This window comes from Acomys minous (genome assembly GCF_964271855.1).
Source record: "Acomys minous genome assembly, chromosome: 11".
Lineage (NCBI taxonomy): Eukaryota > Metazoa > Chordata > Mammalia > Rodentia > Muridae > Acomys > Acomys minous.
In genome coordinates, this window is record NC_140492.1 from 96,371,532 (window position 1) to 96,384,676 (window position 13,145).

Genomic DNA, 13,145 nt, shown 5'->3' on the forward strand with positions numbered 1-13,145 from the left:
CAGAGTTCTGTATCTAAATCATTTTATTTATTTATTTATTAAAGATTTATTTATTTATTAAGTATATAGTATTTTCCCTGCATGTATGCCTGCAGGCCCAAACAGGACACTGAATCTCATAATAGATGGTTGTGAGCCACCATGTGGTTGCTGGGAATTGAACTCAGGACCTTTTGAAGAGCAGGCAGTGCTTTTAACCACTGAGCCATCTCTCCAGCTCCTCTAAAACATTTTCTGTCACTACTAACTTTACCAACCTCAAAGCATCTTCATAGACGTACAAACATCTTCTCAAATCCTAAAGAACATAAGCTTAATAGTAAGACTAACTATCCGTGCTTCCCCATCACAGACTTGAGAAGGCCTAAATAGTACTTAAGTCTGTAGGAAGTGCAGGCAAGCAGCTTCCAATACTAAGAATTGAGAGACATCTGGCTTCGTGAACAGTCACTCAAAATCTCTCTATACTGCTGGAACATCATATTCAGCCTTCTGGGCCAGAATTTCTGACAGACATATTTTTGAAACAGAAATTATGAAAGACTTGCTTACCCTGCCTTGGCTGTTGACTTTGCCTCATCCAAGTTTTGCCCATTTTGGATAGCATACTGTCTGCAGAGGGAGCAGGGGCATTTCCTTTCCCAGTGGCAGCTTTCCACTTTTGAAGCAAACTCCTAAAGGAAATTCTTCAATGCTTGTCATCTTCTTTGAAGTCAAATGGGGATGCTGTCAGAAAATGACACGTCTCCACATCAAGAATCTTTAATTAATAAAAACATCTTTCAATGCAATATTCTTTAGGTCTCTGAGGTTTTTGAGGACCACCTATCTATATACATTTACATAGTGTATAATCATTGTCTGTCTGTCTGTCTGTCTGTCTATCTATCTATCTATCTATCTATCTATCTATCTATCTAATCTCAAATCTGAATAGGCAAATGCTGCTTGTTTCTAGCGATTTACTATCTGTTCAACTTAGAATGTATATTTCTGTGACAAACTAGACTAGTATCTGACATGACCATGAGTTTGATTGACTAACTAGTTTTATTGATTATTAACTTGTATGACTTAATTATCCTAAACAATTTGTAACAGCATCTTTAAAAGACTGGAACTAAACATTGTATTTATAAGTGAGTTGAATAGGTCCAATACCTTCTACGAGAGTGAAACACAAAATATAATATGTATATCAAAAATAATTTTAAATTAGTACCAATATACAAAAATCTATACCATTTAGGATTATTGGGTTACAAAATGCTCTTTAAGACTAGATTTAATAATCTGTCCTTTTTTCTGTCATTCCTATAGTATTCATATATGTATTCCTATAATCCCCACTGTCTTTTCAACTATTATCCCCTTATCTAAAAAAAGGCAGGGTAGAGAAAAAAGGGAATAGGAAGTTGCTGAGTCTAAGTTTCTATACCTTGCTTTTTCACTGATCAAGACTAGTTAATAACCTGTAACTAACCCCACTCAACAATAAGCATTCATCAGTACAGCTACCATGCCTTTTGGGAAATGGGGTGATGTTCTCTTAAAATTTCTTCCTGTTAATTTAGGGTATAGTATTCCTTTTGGGTGGCCCAAATAAAACGGTTGTAAATGGTTAAGAAATGTAGCAGTAACATCTGTTGTCCAGTCTTTAAAAGCTGTGAAAATGCAGGCTTACATGAAGTCCTGTTTGGAACAGTCTGAAAGGCTGGACCAATTGGGATCATTAGCTTTCTCTGAAGCTGTCCTAGAAACAAGCTTTGATGAAACAGCAACTGAAGCAGTCTGAAGCTAGATCAAGAAGGATGCTAAGATAAACATGTCTCAGCATCCTTCTCAGCATCCTCATGGGTGTGTCTCATCAAGGCCATCTTCATTCCATTGACGTTTGGTCCTTTTGTTCTATAAACATATAAAATCTCACAAGTAATAGATAGTTCTGTAATAATCTATGTATGGAATGTATACTGTACACAAATCAGTTGAAGATGATTCTCTGTTCTTTGTTTAAGCATGTGAAATACATTGTTATGGCCAAATTTTGAAAGACTCCCCAAACAGACCACCCAAGAGCAGAATCCAAATGCAATGGCAAGGAAGTCTTTATTGCAGGTTCAAACCTGGGACACACCACCAATGCACTGACACAGCAGATGCAGGGAAGTGGCCTCGAGTCTCAATTGAAAGGGGTTTTTGTAGGTTTTAGACAAAGAAATGGGTTTTACAGTATATGATTGGATGGCATTTGGGCAGAAAAGCTGCAAGCAGGGAATTACAAGCTTTGGCATTTCATGGTTGGGTAATAGGTGTAGGGGCAAGTTAGCCTATAGAAAAAACTGGTTGAAGCAGTCATGGGAGTGTTAGGAACTTTGGCCTGGCTTTTCCTAATTGGTTGTTGCTATGTGCCAGACCACCTGTTGGTCATCTTGACCAGCAGAGAGTGTATTTGGACTCTCCCAAGGTGAGATGATTCTGTTGCTGGGAGTATTTTTCTGTTTAGACTAGTCTGTGGTTTTCCTGGAATCTGGGTTCAGCCCTTGGCTAGGTTTAACACAAAATGAGTTTCTTTTTCGAGATGGAGTTTGTCTGGTCCTTGCAACATCTGTCTTTCTTTATAAGCTAGTATGTACTGTAATACCAATTTTTATCTATGCATATGAGAGGATGACATGATAAGTCCTGAGGATTCTGTAGCCAACAAGATTAATGACTACATATAAACATTCATGTCTTAGGCAGTCTCAGAGCTGTTCTTATATAGGAATCAGCACATACTTTACCTGTCTTGTTGGTCTGTCTGTAGCCAAGACTTTCAGGAGGCCTTCCCCTGTCAGCAATTTAGATGGATGATACAGCTGTCCTTCTCTTGTGGAAAGAAATGCAAGCCCAAAGCAACATACTTCCTTTCTTCCATTCTGGAATTAGGACTTCTATAGGATGATCTAAATAATCAGTCCTTTCTAAAATCCAGTGCTTTTTAACAGCTGCACTACTTGTCTCATTACCTTTTAGAAAATTCAGTTAGCCAGGTGTGGTAGCACAAGGCTGTAATCCCAGTTCTCAGGGAGGCAGAGGCAGGCAGATCTCTGTGAGTTTGAGGCCAACCTGGTCTACAAAGCAAGTCCAGGACAGCCAAGGCTACACAGAGAAACCCTGTCTTGAAAAAAACAAAAACAAAACACAACAAAATGATAATTAAAAAGACACCAATTAATTTATTTCTGGGAAATGCTATATCCCCCTTTCTGTTCTATGAGCATTTTCTTTAAATTCATGTGAGATTTCTCTACAATTGTTCATCCTGTAAGAGTATAGGATATATCTCAACATTTTCAATGCCATAGTGTCTAAAAATATTGCTGTATTCTAACAGACACATATGTTGAAGCATCATCAGCTTCCATCTCTAAAGGCATTTCCAAGATAGTAGTAATTTCCAGCAATTGTGCAACCTCAGAATCATACTCCTTAGAATTCAGTGCAAAAGCCCATTAGAATTCTGAATATGCATCAGTAGTATGGTGCATCAACATGTGTACAAATCTTAAGTCTTCAAACTTTACAAAATGAAACAATCTATTGTATGACATTGTTTCAAGGTGGCATCAAACATGATCTGTACTCTCAATTCAGAATATAGACCTTCACTTAATACTTGATCTTTGACAGTATAAATATATTATCTAGTCTGACCATGTTGGTTTATAACTGAAGCCTTTTTATCTGGCATCTCTCTGGGCTGCCTTTTTAATTCCTTACGCCTTGTGGATTTCTCTCATCTGGAAATACCTCTTTTGGTGTTATAAGCTCCAGACTGGATTACTCTGAAGGTTCCCTATTTTGATTCGAATAGTCCTCCAACTTCTCCTCTTATGATCTCTAATCTAGCATCTAATTTTTCAGTTTCTTCTTTTCAAAGTCTGCCTTAATTTGATCTCATCTAAAGGGGATATTCAAAATGGTAATCATCACTGAAAAGATGAGCATTTTTAGGTTGACATACAAAACAAAGTTGTATGGAGTCCAAATGCACTGTGTTCTTGTGTCTTCCTTCATTTTTACATAGAGAATATTTTTCTTTTTTAATTTCAAAACCTCTCCATAAGGACTTTACTTTCTTATATCCAAACCAAACACTTCTTCATGTGGATATTTTTCATACCAGCTTCCCTTCTCTTTTATTGTTTTCCAAATCAATACCTTACCAGTTCAGACTCTTGGGATTTATCAGTTTGTACCTCATGCTGCTGTTAGTCCCCCCCAGCCGTTCACAGGTAGCCAGGCTTTCGAAGCTGCTGTCTCTGCCCTGCTTGGGTTGGTGCTTCTCTCTGTCCAGAGGCCCTTGTAAGAGTTTCTGGTTTGCTCTGAGTGCCACCAGGCATCTCCGTCCAAGGGACATGTTCAAATATGGGGCACCAGAGTTTGTGTGAAAGTTAGATCTCCTTCTCCACTCAACAGTGGAGAATGTCCATCGGCTAGTCCGGGTAGGGGTTCAAGGTTTTTACTGCCTATTTTTTCCTTGGCTGTTGCCACAGTTTGCGGAGGGCCCCAGGGCCCAGACTCGCCTGTAGTTTTCCAGGACCCACTGGGTCCTTCCATTTCCTCTTTCTCCCAGGCTTCTCACACCTAAAGTTTCAATAGGATGTCCTCCCCTCTTACCCACTATTCTGGTAGGTACAGTTTTTCATGGGGACGTACACCTTGGACTAGTGTCTCGATATAAGTGAGTATATACCATTTAGCTCTTTTTGCTTCTGTGTGAACTCACTCATTATGACAATTTCTAGTTCAATCCATTTGTCCACAAATTTTGGAAATTCCTTGTTTTTAATAGCTGAGTAGTATTCCATAGTGTAAATGTACCACAGTTTCTTTATCCATTCTTCTATAGAGGGACACGTAGGTTGTTTCCAAGTTCTGGCTATTATGAATAAGGCAGCTATGAACATGGTTGAGCATATGTCCCTGTTGTGTAGTAGTACATCCTCTGGGTATATTCCAAGGAGTGGAATAGCTGGGTCTTGAGGAAGCCCTATTCCCATTTTTCTGAGAAAGCACCAGATAGCTTTCCAAAGTGGTTGTACTAGTTTGCATCCCCACCAAGGAGAGACTTGATACCGTATGAGCATATTCAGGGGGAGGAGGTCCCCCTCAGACACAGACTTAGGGGAGGGGAGGGGAGTAGGGGGGAAGTGGGAGGAAGGGAGGAATGGGAGGATACATGGGATGGGCTAACAACTGAGATGTAATATGTATAAATTAATAAAAATGTATTTAAAAAAAAAAAGAGTTTCTAGTTTGTATCTGAATTGGGCTGCAGTTTTCCCACGGGCCTCCTCTCTCTCTGACCCTTCCCCCTCCTCCCCTTCTCTCTAACACCTTTCTGGGACTATTCCATGCTTGGGAGAAATCACAGTTACTGTGCCCTCAGGCTCTGGTCCTAGGGGCACCACAGCATAACCTCCGCTTACTACTCTCTGCCAGCTTTGCTAAAAGGTGGAATCTGTTAAAGGGACTGTGCTTTGTTTGGTTCTCTGCTATTTGGCTAGGAAGCTACCTTTCACCTGGGACTTCTCAGACTGTAAGCTTAGATTCAAGCTCCACTGACAGTGTGCCATCTGTAGTAAGGTGCATGTTTTTCTTTCCAAATTCCAAATCCCAGAATAATGACTTGTGAGACTCAAAATATATTTACAAGTACCTAGGCCATATTGATAAGCTCTTCTCTGACTGGCTCATAACTTAAAATAACCATTTATACTATTCTGCATTCTGCCATGTAGCTAATTATCTCTACTCAGGTACCGTGCATCTGTCCTCCTCACATCTTCCTGGATAAATCACTCATGGCTGGCACTATCTAGGATCCTTTCTGTCTGCTGGATGTAACACATTCTATTCTGTCCTTTCCTGTAGGCCATAGGTTTTAAAATTAACAGGCAATGTATGCATACAGTACAGAAGATATTCTTTCTACAACTTCATCCAACAGACATATTCCACTGGCACGAATGATTTTCTTACCACATGGTCTTAACACTTTGTCTCCTCTTGCCGGCCTTCCTCAGCTCTCATGGATGGCGTGCTCCTATTTCTAGTGAAATGTAGCTGGCAATAATGTGAGGAGGAACAAGTGATTCTTTATAATCAAGATTACATAGAGACTCCTAAATTTGTTCTTCTCTCCTGCCCCCAGCTATAAATATATTCTTTCTGATTTACTCAGTCAGCAATTCCTTGTTTGTTGCCTCTGTCTGTGAATGTCCAGGATGTCATTAGTGTCCAGAACAGACAGAAGTCTCTGCTCTCACGGAACTCCTGTTCCAGATTCTGGTGGCAAATCTTTCAGGATGATGGGTTTGAGAGCGGTTTCATCAAGGCTCAGGGTGCATGAAACACTCAGTGACTATTGCTGACCACCCCACTGAAGGACCAAGAGTTCTGTGTGAACTATTGTCTCCTGTGCGTGTCTTCTGTGGACTGCCACACAATCCAACTGGAGATGCAAGTAGGATTTCACCAGTGAAATCTGGAGTCATCTTCTTGTGAGTTGACATGTCTGTGCTGTTGAACTGACCTCATTTCCTTTTTCTAGGCAAAGAAGACATTGTCTGGTGTTTTTCCTGTGGAGGATATATGTCGAAGTGGGAGGAAGGTGACGACCCATTAGCAGATCACACCAAGTTTTTTCCCAAGTGAGCAGAATGAAGTGTCTTGACTTTGAACTTCCTGCATCAGTTATCCCCTCACTATGCATGTTTTATCTGTGGGCAGTGTCTGCTCACTCTTCTGGCTCCCACTGAGATGGACACACCCTTCTGTCCTCATCGCTTTCTTCCGTGATACTCTCCCTGTCTAGATTTTTCTCATCATAGTTAGATCTTAGTTTTGGTTGATTTGTTGTAGAGCTCAGATTTGCCCTGAACTCACATCTTCTTGGCTCAGCCACATGACTACAGAAGCACAAGCATGTGCTACCGTAAAACCTGGATGGCTGACTCTGATGACAGGGGGAGGGGAGCTGGCTGAGGGGTCCTCGAGACAGTCTCAGGACCCCAGGGTGGCCTCAAACTCAGTATTTAGGGAGAATGGCATTAAACTTTTAATGCTACTGTCTCCACCTCCCAAGTGCTGGGTGACAGGCCTGCTCCACCACTCCCAACTTCTGTTTAGAGGACAGCAAGATATAAAATGATAACTGGCAATACCAACCATATCTTATCATCCAAGAGTCTGTCTAGGACACCCCTGTGCTCTCAGTTGTTTATTTGAGGGTGGGATGAGCATAAATTCAGAGCTTAACAGGAACAGAATTCCAGAGACTTACAACAAAGTCAAAGGTCAGAGAGTAAGTGACTGTGGACTGATCATTCCTAACGAGGATACTTCCCCTTTCCATACTCAGGGGACATTGCAGAAGAGAGCTCTGGGGGATTATAAGAGCCAGCAGATATAGAGGACTGCTTGGTTTGCTTTGCTTTGTACACAGCAGGGTTCTTCACTCAGGAGCTCACAGTTTCCATAGTTGCCCATCATCCCTAAAAGCTGAGTCTAAAAGGTCTACTTCTATTGTCCCTATTAACCTCCTTTCTCTCCTATCTAGGGTAGGTGGGGTTGAAGGGAGGTAAAGGAATTAAAGAAACCCAAATAAAATAGGTCTTAAAAATATCAAAGCCAACAGTTGATGCCCAATGTGGGGCGCCAAAACGTTAGAGTTAATTGTATAAAACTGTGTTTCTCATTTTCTCTCTTAAGCAGGCTATCACACAAATAATTGAGACCCACATTTGTTTTATAATAAGCTTTGAAGCACAAAACATGAGCAGTTGTTAATCTATTCTTAACCCACTAAGCTAATTTAATTTCCTTCGAAGTTACATCCCAGAGATACTTGCACTTTATAGCTTCTCCTGATCAGCTTCTTCTGATGTCACCAGGACCTCTCCCATGACTAAATCCCCTACTTCCTCCTCTCTCTCATCCTCTCCTGGCTGGCAGGAAATCCAACCCTATTCTCTCCCCTGCTCAGTGATTGGCTGTAAGCTGCTTTATTGGCATCTGTGGGACAACTGGGGATCAGTGTTTACACAACATTGAGACAGGAGATTCTCAGAACAAGGAATGCAAGCCAATATGAGGAGTACAGACATCAGCATTTGAGTTACACAAAAACCTAATGCAAGTGGATCCTGCATGTTTGCTTCTTTGTTTTTGATAGTTTGACAATAGTTGATAAGGTAATAAACTAGAGAATACTAAATTCTCAATTGCACACTTTGTTTAGGTAATTTTTACTGTCTTTTTTAAGTTTTTTTTTTTTACATGAATCTGTAGTTTTCTCATTAGTTAGTCTCTTAATTTTTTATTTATTTTTACTTTGTTTCTTTAGTTAATGTGTGTTTGTATGTGCAAGTATGTTCATTGTGTGCACTACATAAGGCCACAGGGAGACAGGGAATATCCTCTTCTTTAAGTCCCCATCTGTTCCCTCAGGACAGGATCTCTCTCTGAACTGGAGCTAAGCTAGCATCCAGCAAGCCCTAGAGACCCCCTTGCCTCTGCTCCCACACTGCTGGGTTAATGTTTTCACTCTCCAAGCTCGTGTTAGCTGGTTTCATGCCCAATGTCCTCACTGTTACTTTACACACCATACTCATTATTACTGAGAGCCACAGACTGAATCAGACTTTACAGGATGCGACACTGAAAGAACCACTGAGAACGTTGCTTTCTACTTCACGCTGATCTTCATGTTTTTAAACAGCTAACACACATGTAACTGCACTGAACTATTTTATGACTTTTATCTTCTCTGCATAGCTGTGTATTTCTTCAAAACCTGAAGTCTTCTGCACAAGAGATTCCAGCCCTTCAGAGCCCTGGTGTACTTCTGGAAGCCACGGTAATGAGCCCCGCCCCTTCTCTGACTCAGCAGCCTATGATCCTGTGGTTGAACAGCAACATCAGTGGTAAATGTATCATAATTATATAAATTCCACAGGCATCTAATAAGCATTATCAAGTGACAAGTGCATACAGGAACTTCACAGTGAACGAGGGAGACACCATATGTAGCTTCATGAAACGGACAGTCAGCTCTTCTCCTGTAAGAAGTCTATTGCTGAGATTCCATAGACTTATTCCTGATAAACACCAGACCTATCTGTGGTCTATGGAGGGCAGTAGCCTTGACTTCTTCCTTTTGAGACATGCGAGGCGAGTTTCATTGGAGTTTTGTTTGGGACAGGTTGTCACTTTGTGGCTTGGGCTGACTTTGACTTGCTATGTTCAAGTCCAAGTCGACCTGGGAATTGGTGATCCTCCTGCCTCAACCTTCCAAACGCTGGGATTAAAAATATGTGCCACCATTCCTGTTTGATGTTTGTCCTTTACGGCAATTGAGGAGATCATACCCAAGGTCTAGTGCATGCTTGACAAGGAATCTACGACTGACTCCATCCCTGCTGTGCAGCATGTTTCCTTAAGGAAAATAAATGTGCAGCAAAATCATTAACTCTGATGACAGTCTGACCCTACATGTTTCCCTGAGATCCAATCTGACTATCAATTCAATGGTGACACAAGCCGCTTGTGTTGTCACAATGGTAAGTATGCTGGTCCTCATCCCACAGAACTGAGAACAAAGCTGAGTGTGGTGGCTCATGCCTGGAAACCAGCACTCTGGAAGCTGAGGCAGGAGAATTGTCAGGAGTTCAACAGTAGCCTGGACAGTAGTATAAAGACATCACCTCACCAAAAAACAAAAAACAAACAAGCAAACAACAACAACAACAAAAAAGCCCTGAGAACAAAAAAACAGAAACCAAGAATAAAAAACAAACAAACAAAAAGCAGCAAAGCCCACCAACAAATAATGGAGACAATATAAAAGTAAACAAGATAGCAGATCAATTTTGGGTTCACTTGATAAATACCTTGTATTTGGAATTTTTATTTTAATTAATTTACATTTGGACTGCAGTTTCTCCTCCCTCCTCTTCCCCCTCTCCCCGTCTACTCTGCCCCTAAACTCCTCCTCCTCTGTTTCTCTTTAGAAATGAGAGGTCTCCCATAGATACCAACTAGCCTTGGCTTATGAAGTTGCAGAGAGACTAGGCGCATGCTCTCCTATTGAGGCTAGACTAGGCAGCACAGTTTGGGGAAAGGGACAGCAGACAGCATAGAGACAGCCATAGCTCCCACTGTTAAAGGTCCCACATGAAGATCAAGCTACACAACTGGTAGATATGTGCAGAGGACCTAGGTCAGTCCCATCAATGCTGTCTGCTTGGCGGTTCAGTCTCTGTGAGCTCCTGTAGGCCCTGGTTAGTTGATTCTGTAGGTTTTCTTGTGGTGTCCTTGACCCCTCTGCCTCCTACGAGCCTTCCTCTCCATCTTCCTCAGGATTCCACAAGTTCCACCTAGTGCTTGGCTGTGGGTCTCTGCATCTGTTTCAATAAGTTGCTAGGTGAAGCTTCTGATGATAGTTATGCTAGGCTCCTGTCTGCAAGTATAGAAAATTTCATTAACAGTGTCATGGGTGAGCTTCCTCTCATGGCACGGGTCTCAAGCTAGACCAGTCTTTGCTTGGCCACTCCATCAATTTCTGCTCTGTCTTTACCCCAGCACATCTTTTAGGCTGGACCAATTGAGGGTCCAGGGTTCTAGGGCTCTGTTGGTATCCCAATCCCATCATTGGAAGTCTTCCCTTCCAGTTAGATTGGATCTTGGAGAAACACGTAGGGTGAGACTATGTCCGATTTCATGATTTTGCTGTACATTTCCTTTCCTTAAACAGGACATGGCCAGTTCAGTATCCGTATCCCTCATTGCTAGGAGTCTTAACTAGAGTCACCCACAGATTCCTGGGAGTTTCCTTTGCCCTGGGTTTATAGCTCATCCAGAGATTGCCCCCTCAATTCCAGTTGTCTCTCCCAGTACTCTTCCTCTGTCCTCCCCTCAACCTGATAACTTCCTGTTTCCATTTCACCTCCACCCCTATCCTGTCCTCTCACCATATCCAACCATGCTGTCTATTCTATTTCTCCTTCTCAGTGAGATTCATATGTCCCCGGCTGAGGCCTCCTCCTTGTCACTTAGCTTCCTTGGGTTTGTGGATTGTAGTGTGGTTATCCTTTACTTTATGGCATATATCCACTTATACATGAGTACACACCATGTGTGTTCTTCTGGCTGTGGGCTACATCATTTAGGATGATCTCTCCTAGTTGCATCAATTTGCCTACAAAGTTTATGCTGTCATTTTATTTATTTGTTTCTTTTTTTTTTCTCCATTTTTCGAGGCAGGGTTTCTCTGTGTAGCCTTGGCTGTCCTGGACTTGCTTTGTAGACCAGGCTGGCCTCCAACTTACAGCGATCCACCTGCCTCTGGCTCACAAGTGCTGGGATTAAAGGCATGTGCCACCATGCTTGGCAATGCTGTCATTTTAAATAGCTGAGTAATACTCAATTGTGTAAATGTATCACATCCCTTTATCCATTCTGCCCTTGAGGGACATGTAAATCGTTTCCATTTTCTGGCTCTTATAAGTAAAGCTGTTGTGAACATGGTTGAGCAAGGGTCCTTGTGGTAGGATGGAGCATCCTTGGGTATATGCCCAGGAGTGCTATATCTATTCCCAATTTTCTGAGAAACCACCAAATTGATTTCCAAAGTGATTATACACATTTGCACTCCTCCCAGTAATGGAGGAGTGCTCCTTTTGCTCTGCATTCAAGCCAGCATGAGTATTTGATCTCAGCCATTCTTAAGGGTTTAAGATGTAACTTCAGAATTGTTTTCACTTGTATTTCTTCCCTGATGGCTAAGGATGTTAAACATTTCTTTAAATGCTTCCTGGCCACTAGAGATTCCTCTGTTGAGGATTCTCGGTTTGGCTCTGTACCTCATTGTTTAGTTAGGTTATTTGGTTTGTTGATGTCTAGTTTCTTGAGATCTGTATATATTTTGGATATCAGCCCTTCGTCAGATGTGGGGTTGACATTGCAAGTGCAGGGAATGTAGCTCAGGTACTAGATGTCCCCTAATGGACACCAAGAGATCTTCAGCTCTGAATAAAACTAGGTGTGGTAAGAGGCTTGGAGTCCCAGAGAAGAAAAACATGACACAGAAGCCAGAAGTGTGAGGAGGCTCATGCCTATAAAACCAGCAGTTGGGACATGAAGAAAGGAGGACAAGGAGTTCAGTGCTACACTTGGCTACATAGGGAGTTCAGGCCAGCTACACGACATGATAATCTCTCTCTCATAAACCGTGTGTGTAATGCTCTTTCTGCATCCATGCCAGTGTGTGATGGTAAACACGAAGTTTCTAATGACTAAGCACAGAAGCAGTGCTTAGTGATGTGACAGGACTATTCCTGTTCTAGACATTACAATCTTTATTACCCACAGAGTGCTCCCGCATAGAGAGGGTGTATGTACCATGCACGTGCCATCTAGGAACACTACCAAAGCCCTCTCTGGCTATTTCGATCAGCACCTAGATCAGGGAGAGAGGATTAAGAAATAATAAAAGAACAGAAATAAGAAATGGAGGCTAGAAACAGTCACAAACAAAGGATAGATTTGGGAGGGTTAGCAGTCAATACTGCAGCAGCCTTGGGATTGAACCCATGACCTCAAGCATGCTAGGCGAGTGTTCTACCCATCTCTCTAGCCCATGCTCTGCTTCCTTGGTGCCGAGCAATCGCTTTTAGCCTAGATGGCACAGTGTACATTTTCTGAAAGTCTGAAGACCTTGAATGTTTAGTTTGCAGAACAACTTGTTTAATCATGGTTTTATCAGTTCATGTGATTCTTAGGCTGGAGCAGAGAGCACGAAAGCAATGCATATGGACAGAGAGTCTTGCTAATGGCTCCTGACATAACACACTACAGTACAAGTGTGCGACTTATACTTTTATACCGGAACACTCCTTTTTTCATTCAGCATTGAGTTCAGGCTGTGTTTAGACGATGTTTGGTTCTCAAGGATAAGATAATAGCCAATCTTGATTTAAGACCCAGCTTTGATATTAATGAAGGATCTATCTTTTGAAGGAAACCACAAGTGAGAGCAATCAAGAGGATGCAGTGGCCGGTAAGAACCTGACAGCAACATCGGACAGTGTATATTT

General features: G+C 41.7%; 2 protein-coding genes across 6 annotated transcripts in view; both read left to right on the forward strand.

The window, feature by feature from the left end:
• Nucleotides 1-13,145, forward strand: part of LOC311609454 (baculoviral IAP repeat-containing protein 1b-like) — a 64,114-nt gene that overhangs the window by 33,319 nt on the left and 17,650 nt on the right. For all 5 annotated transcript variants that reach the window (XM_084802568.1, XM_084802566.1, XM_084802567.1 and 2 more), the window contains 3 exons: nt 6,602-6,701; nt 8,827-8,908; nt 13,069-13,108. In XM_084802568.1, coding sequence (XP_084658694.1) covers nt 6,602-6,701; nt 8,827-8,908; nt 13,069-13,108 — 222 coding nt within the window. The remainder of the gene's footprint in view (nt 1-6,601; nt 6,702-8,826; nt 8,909-13,068; nt 13,109-13,145) is intronic.
• LOC311609455 (baculoviral IAP repeat-containing protein 1b-like) overlaps nt 1-13,145 on the forward strand; it is a 107,215-nt gene that overhangs the window by 16,656 nt on the left and 77,414 nt on the right. The gene's annotated exons all lie outside the window — the stretch shown is intronic.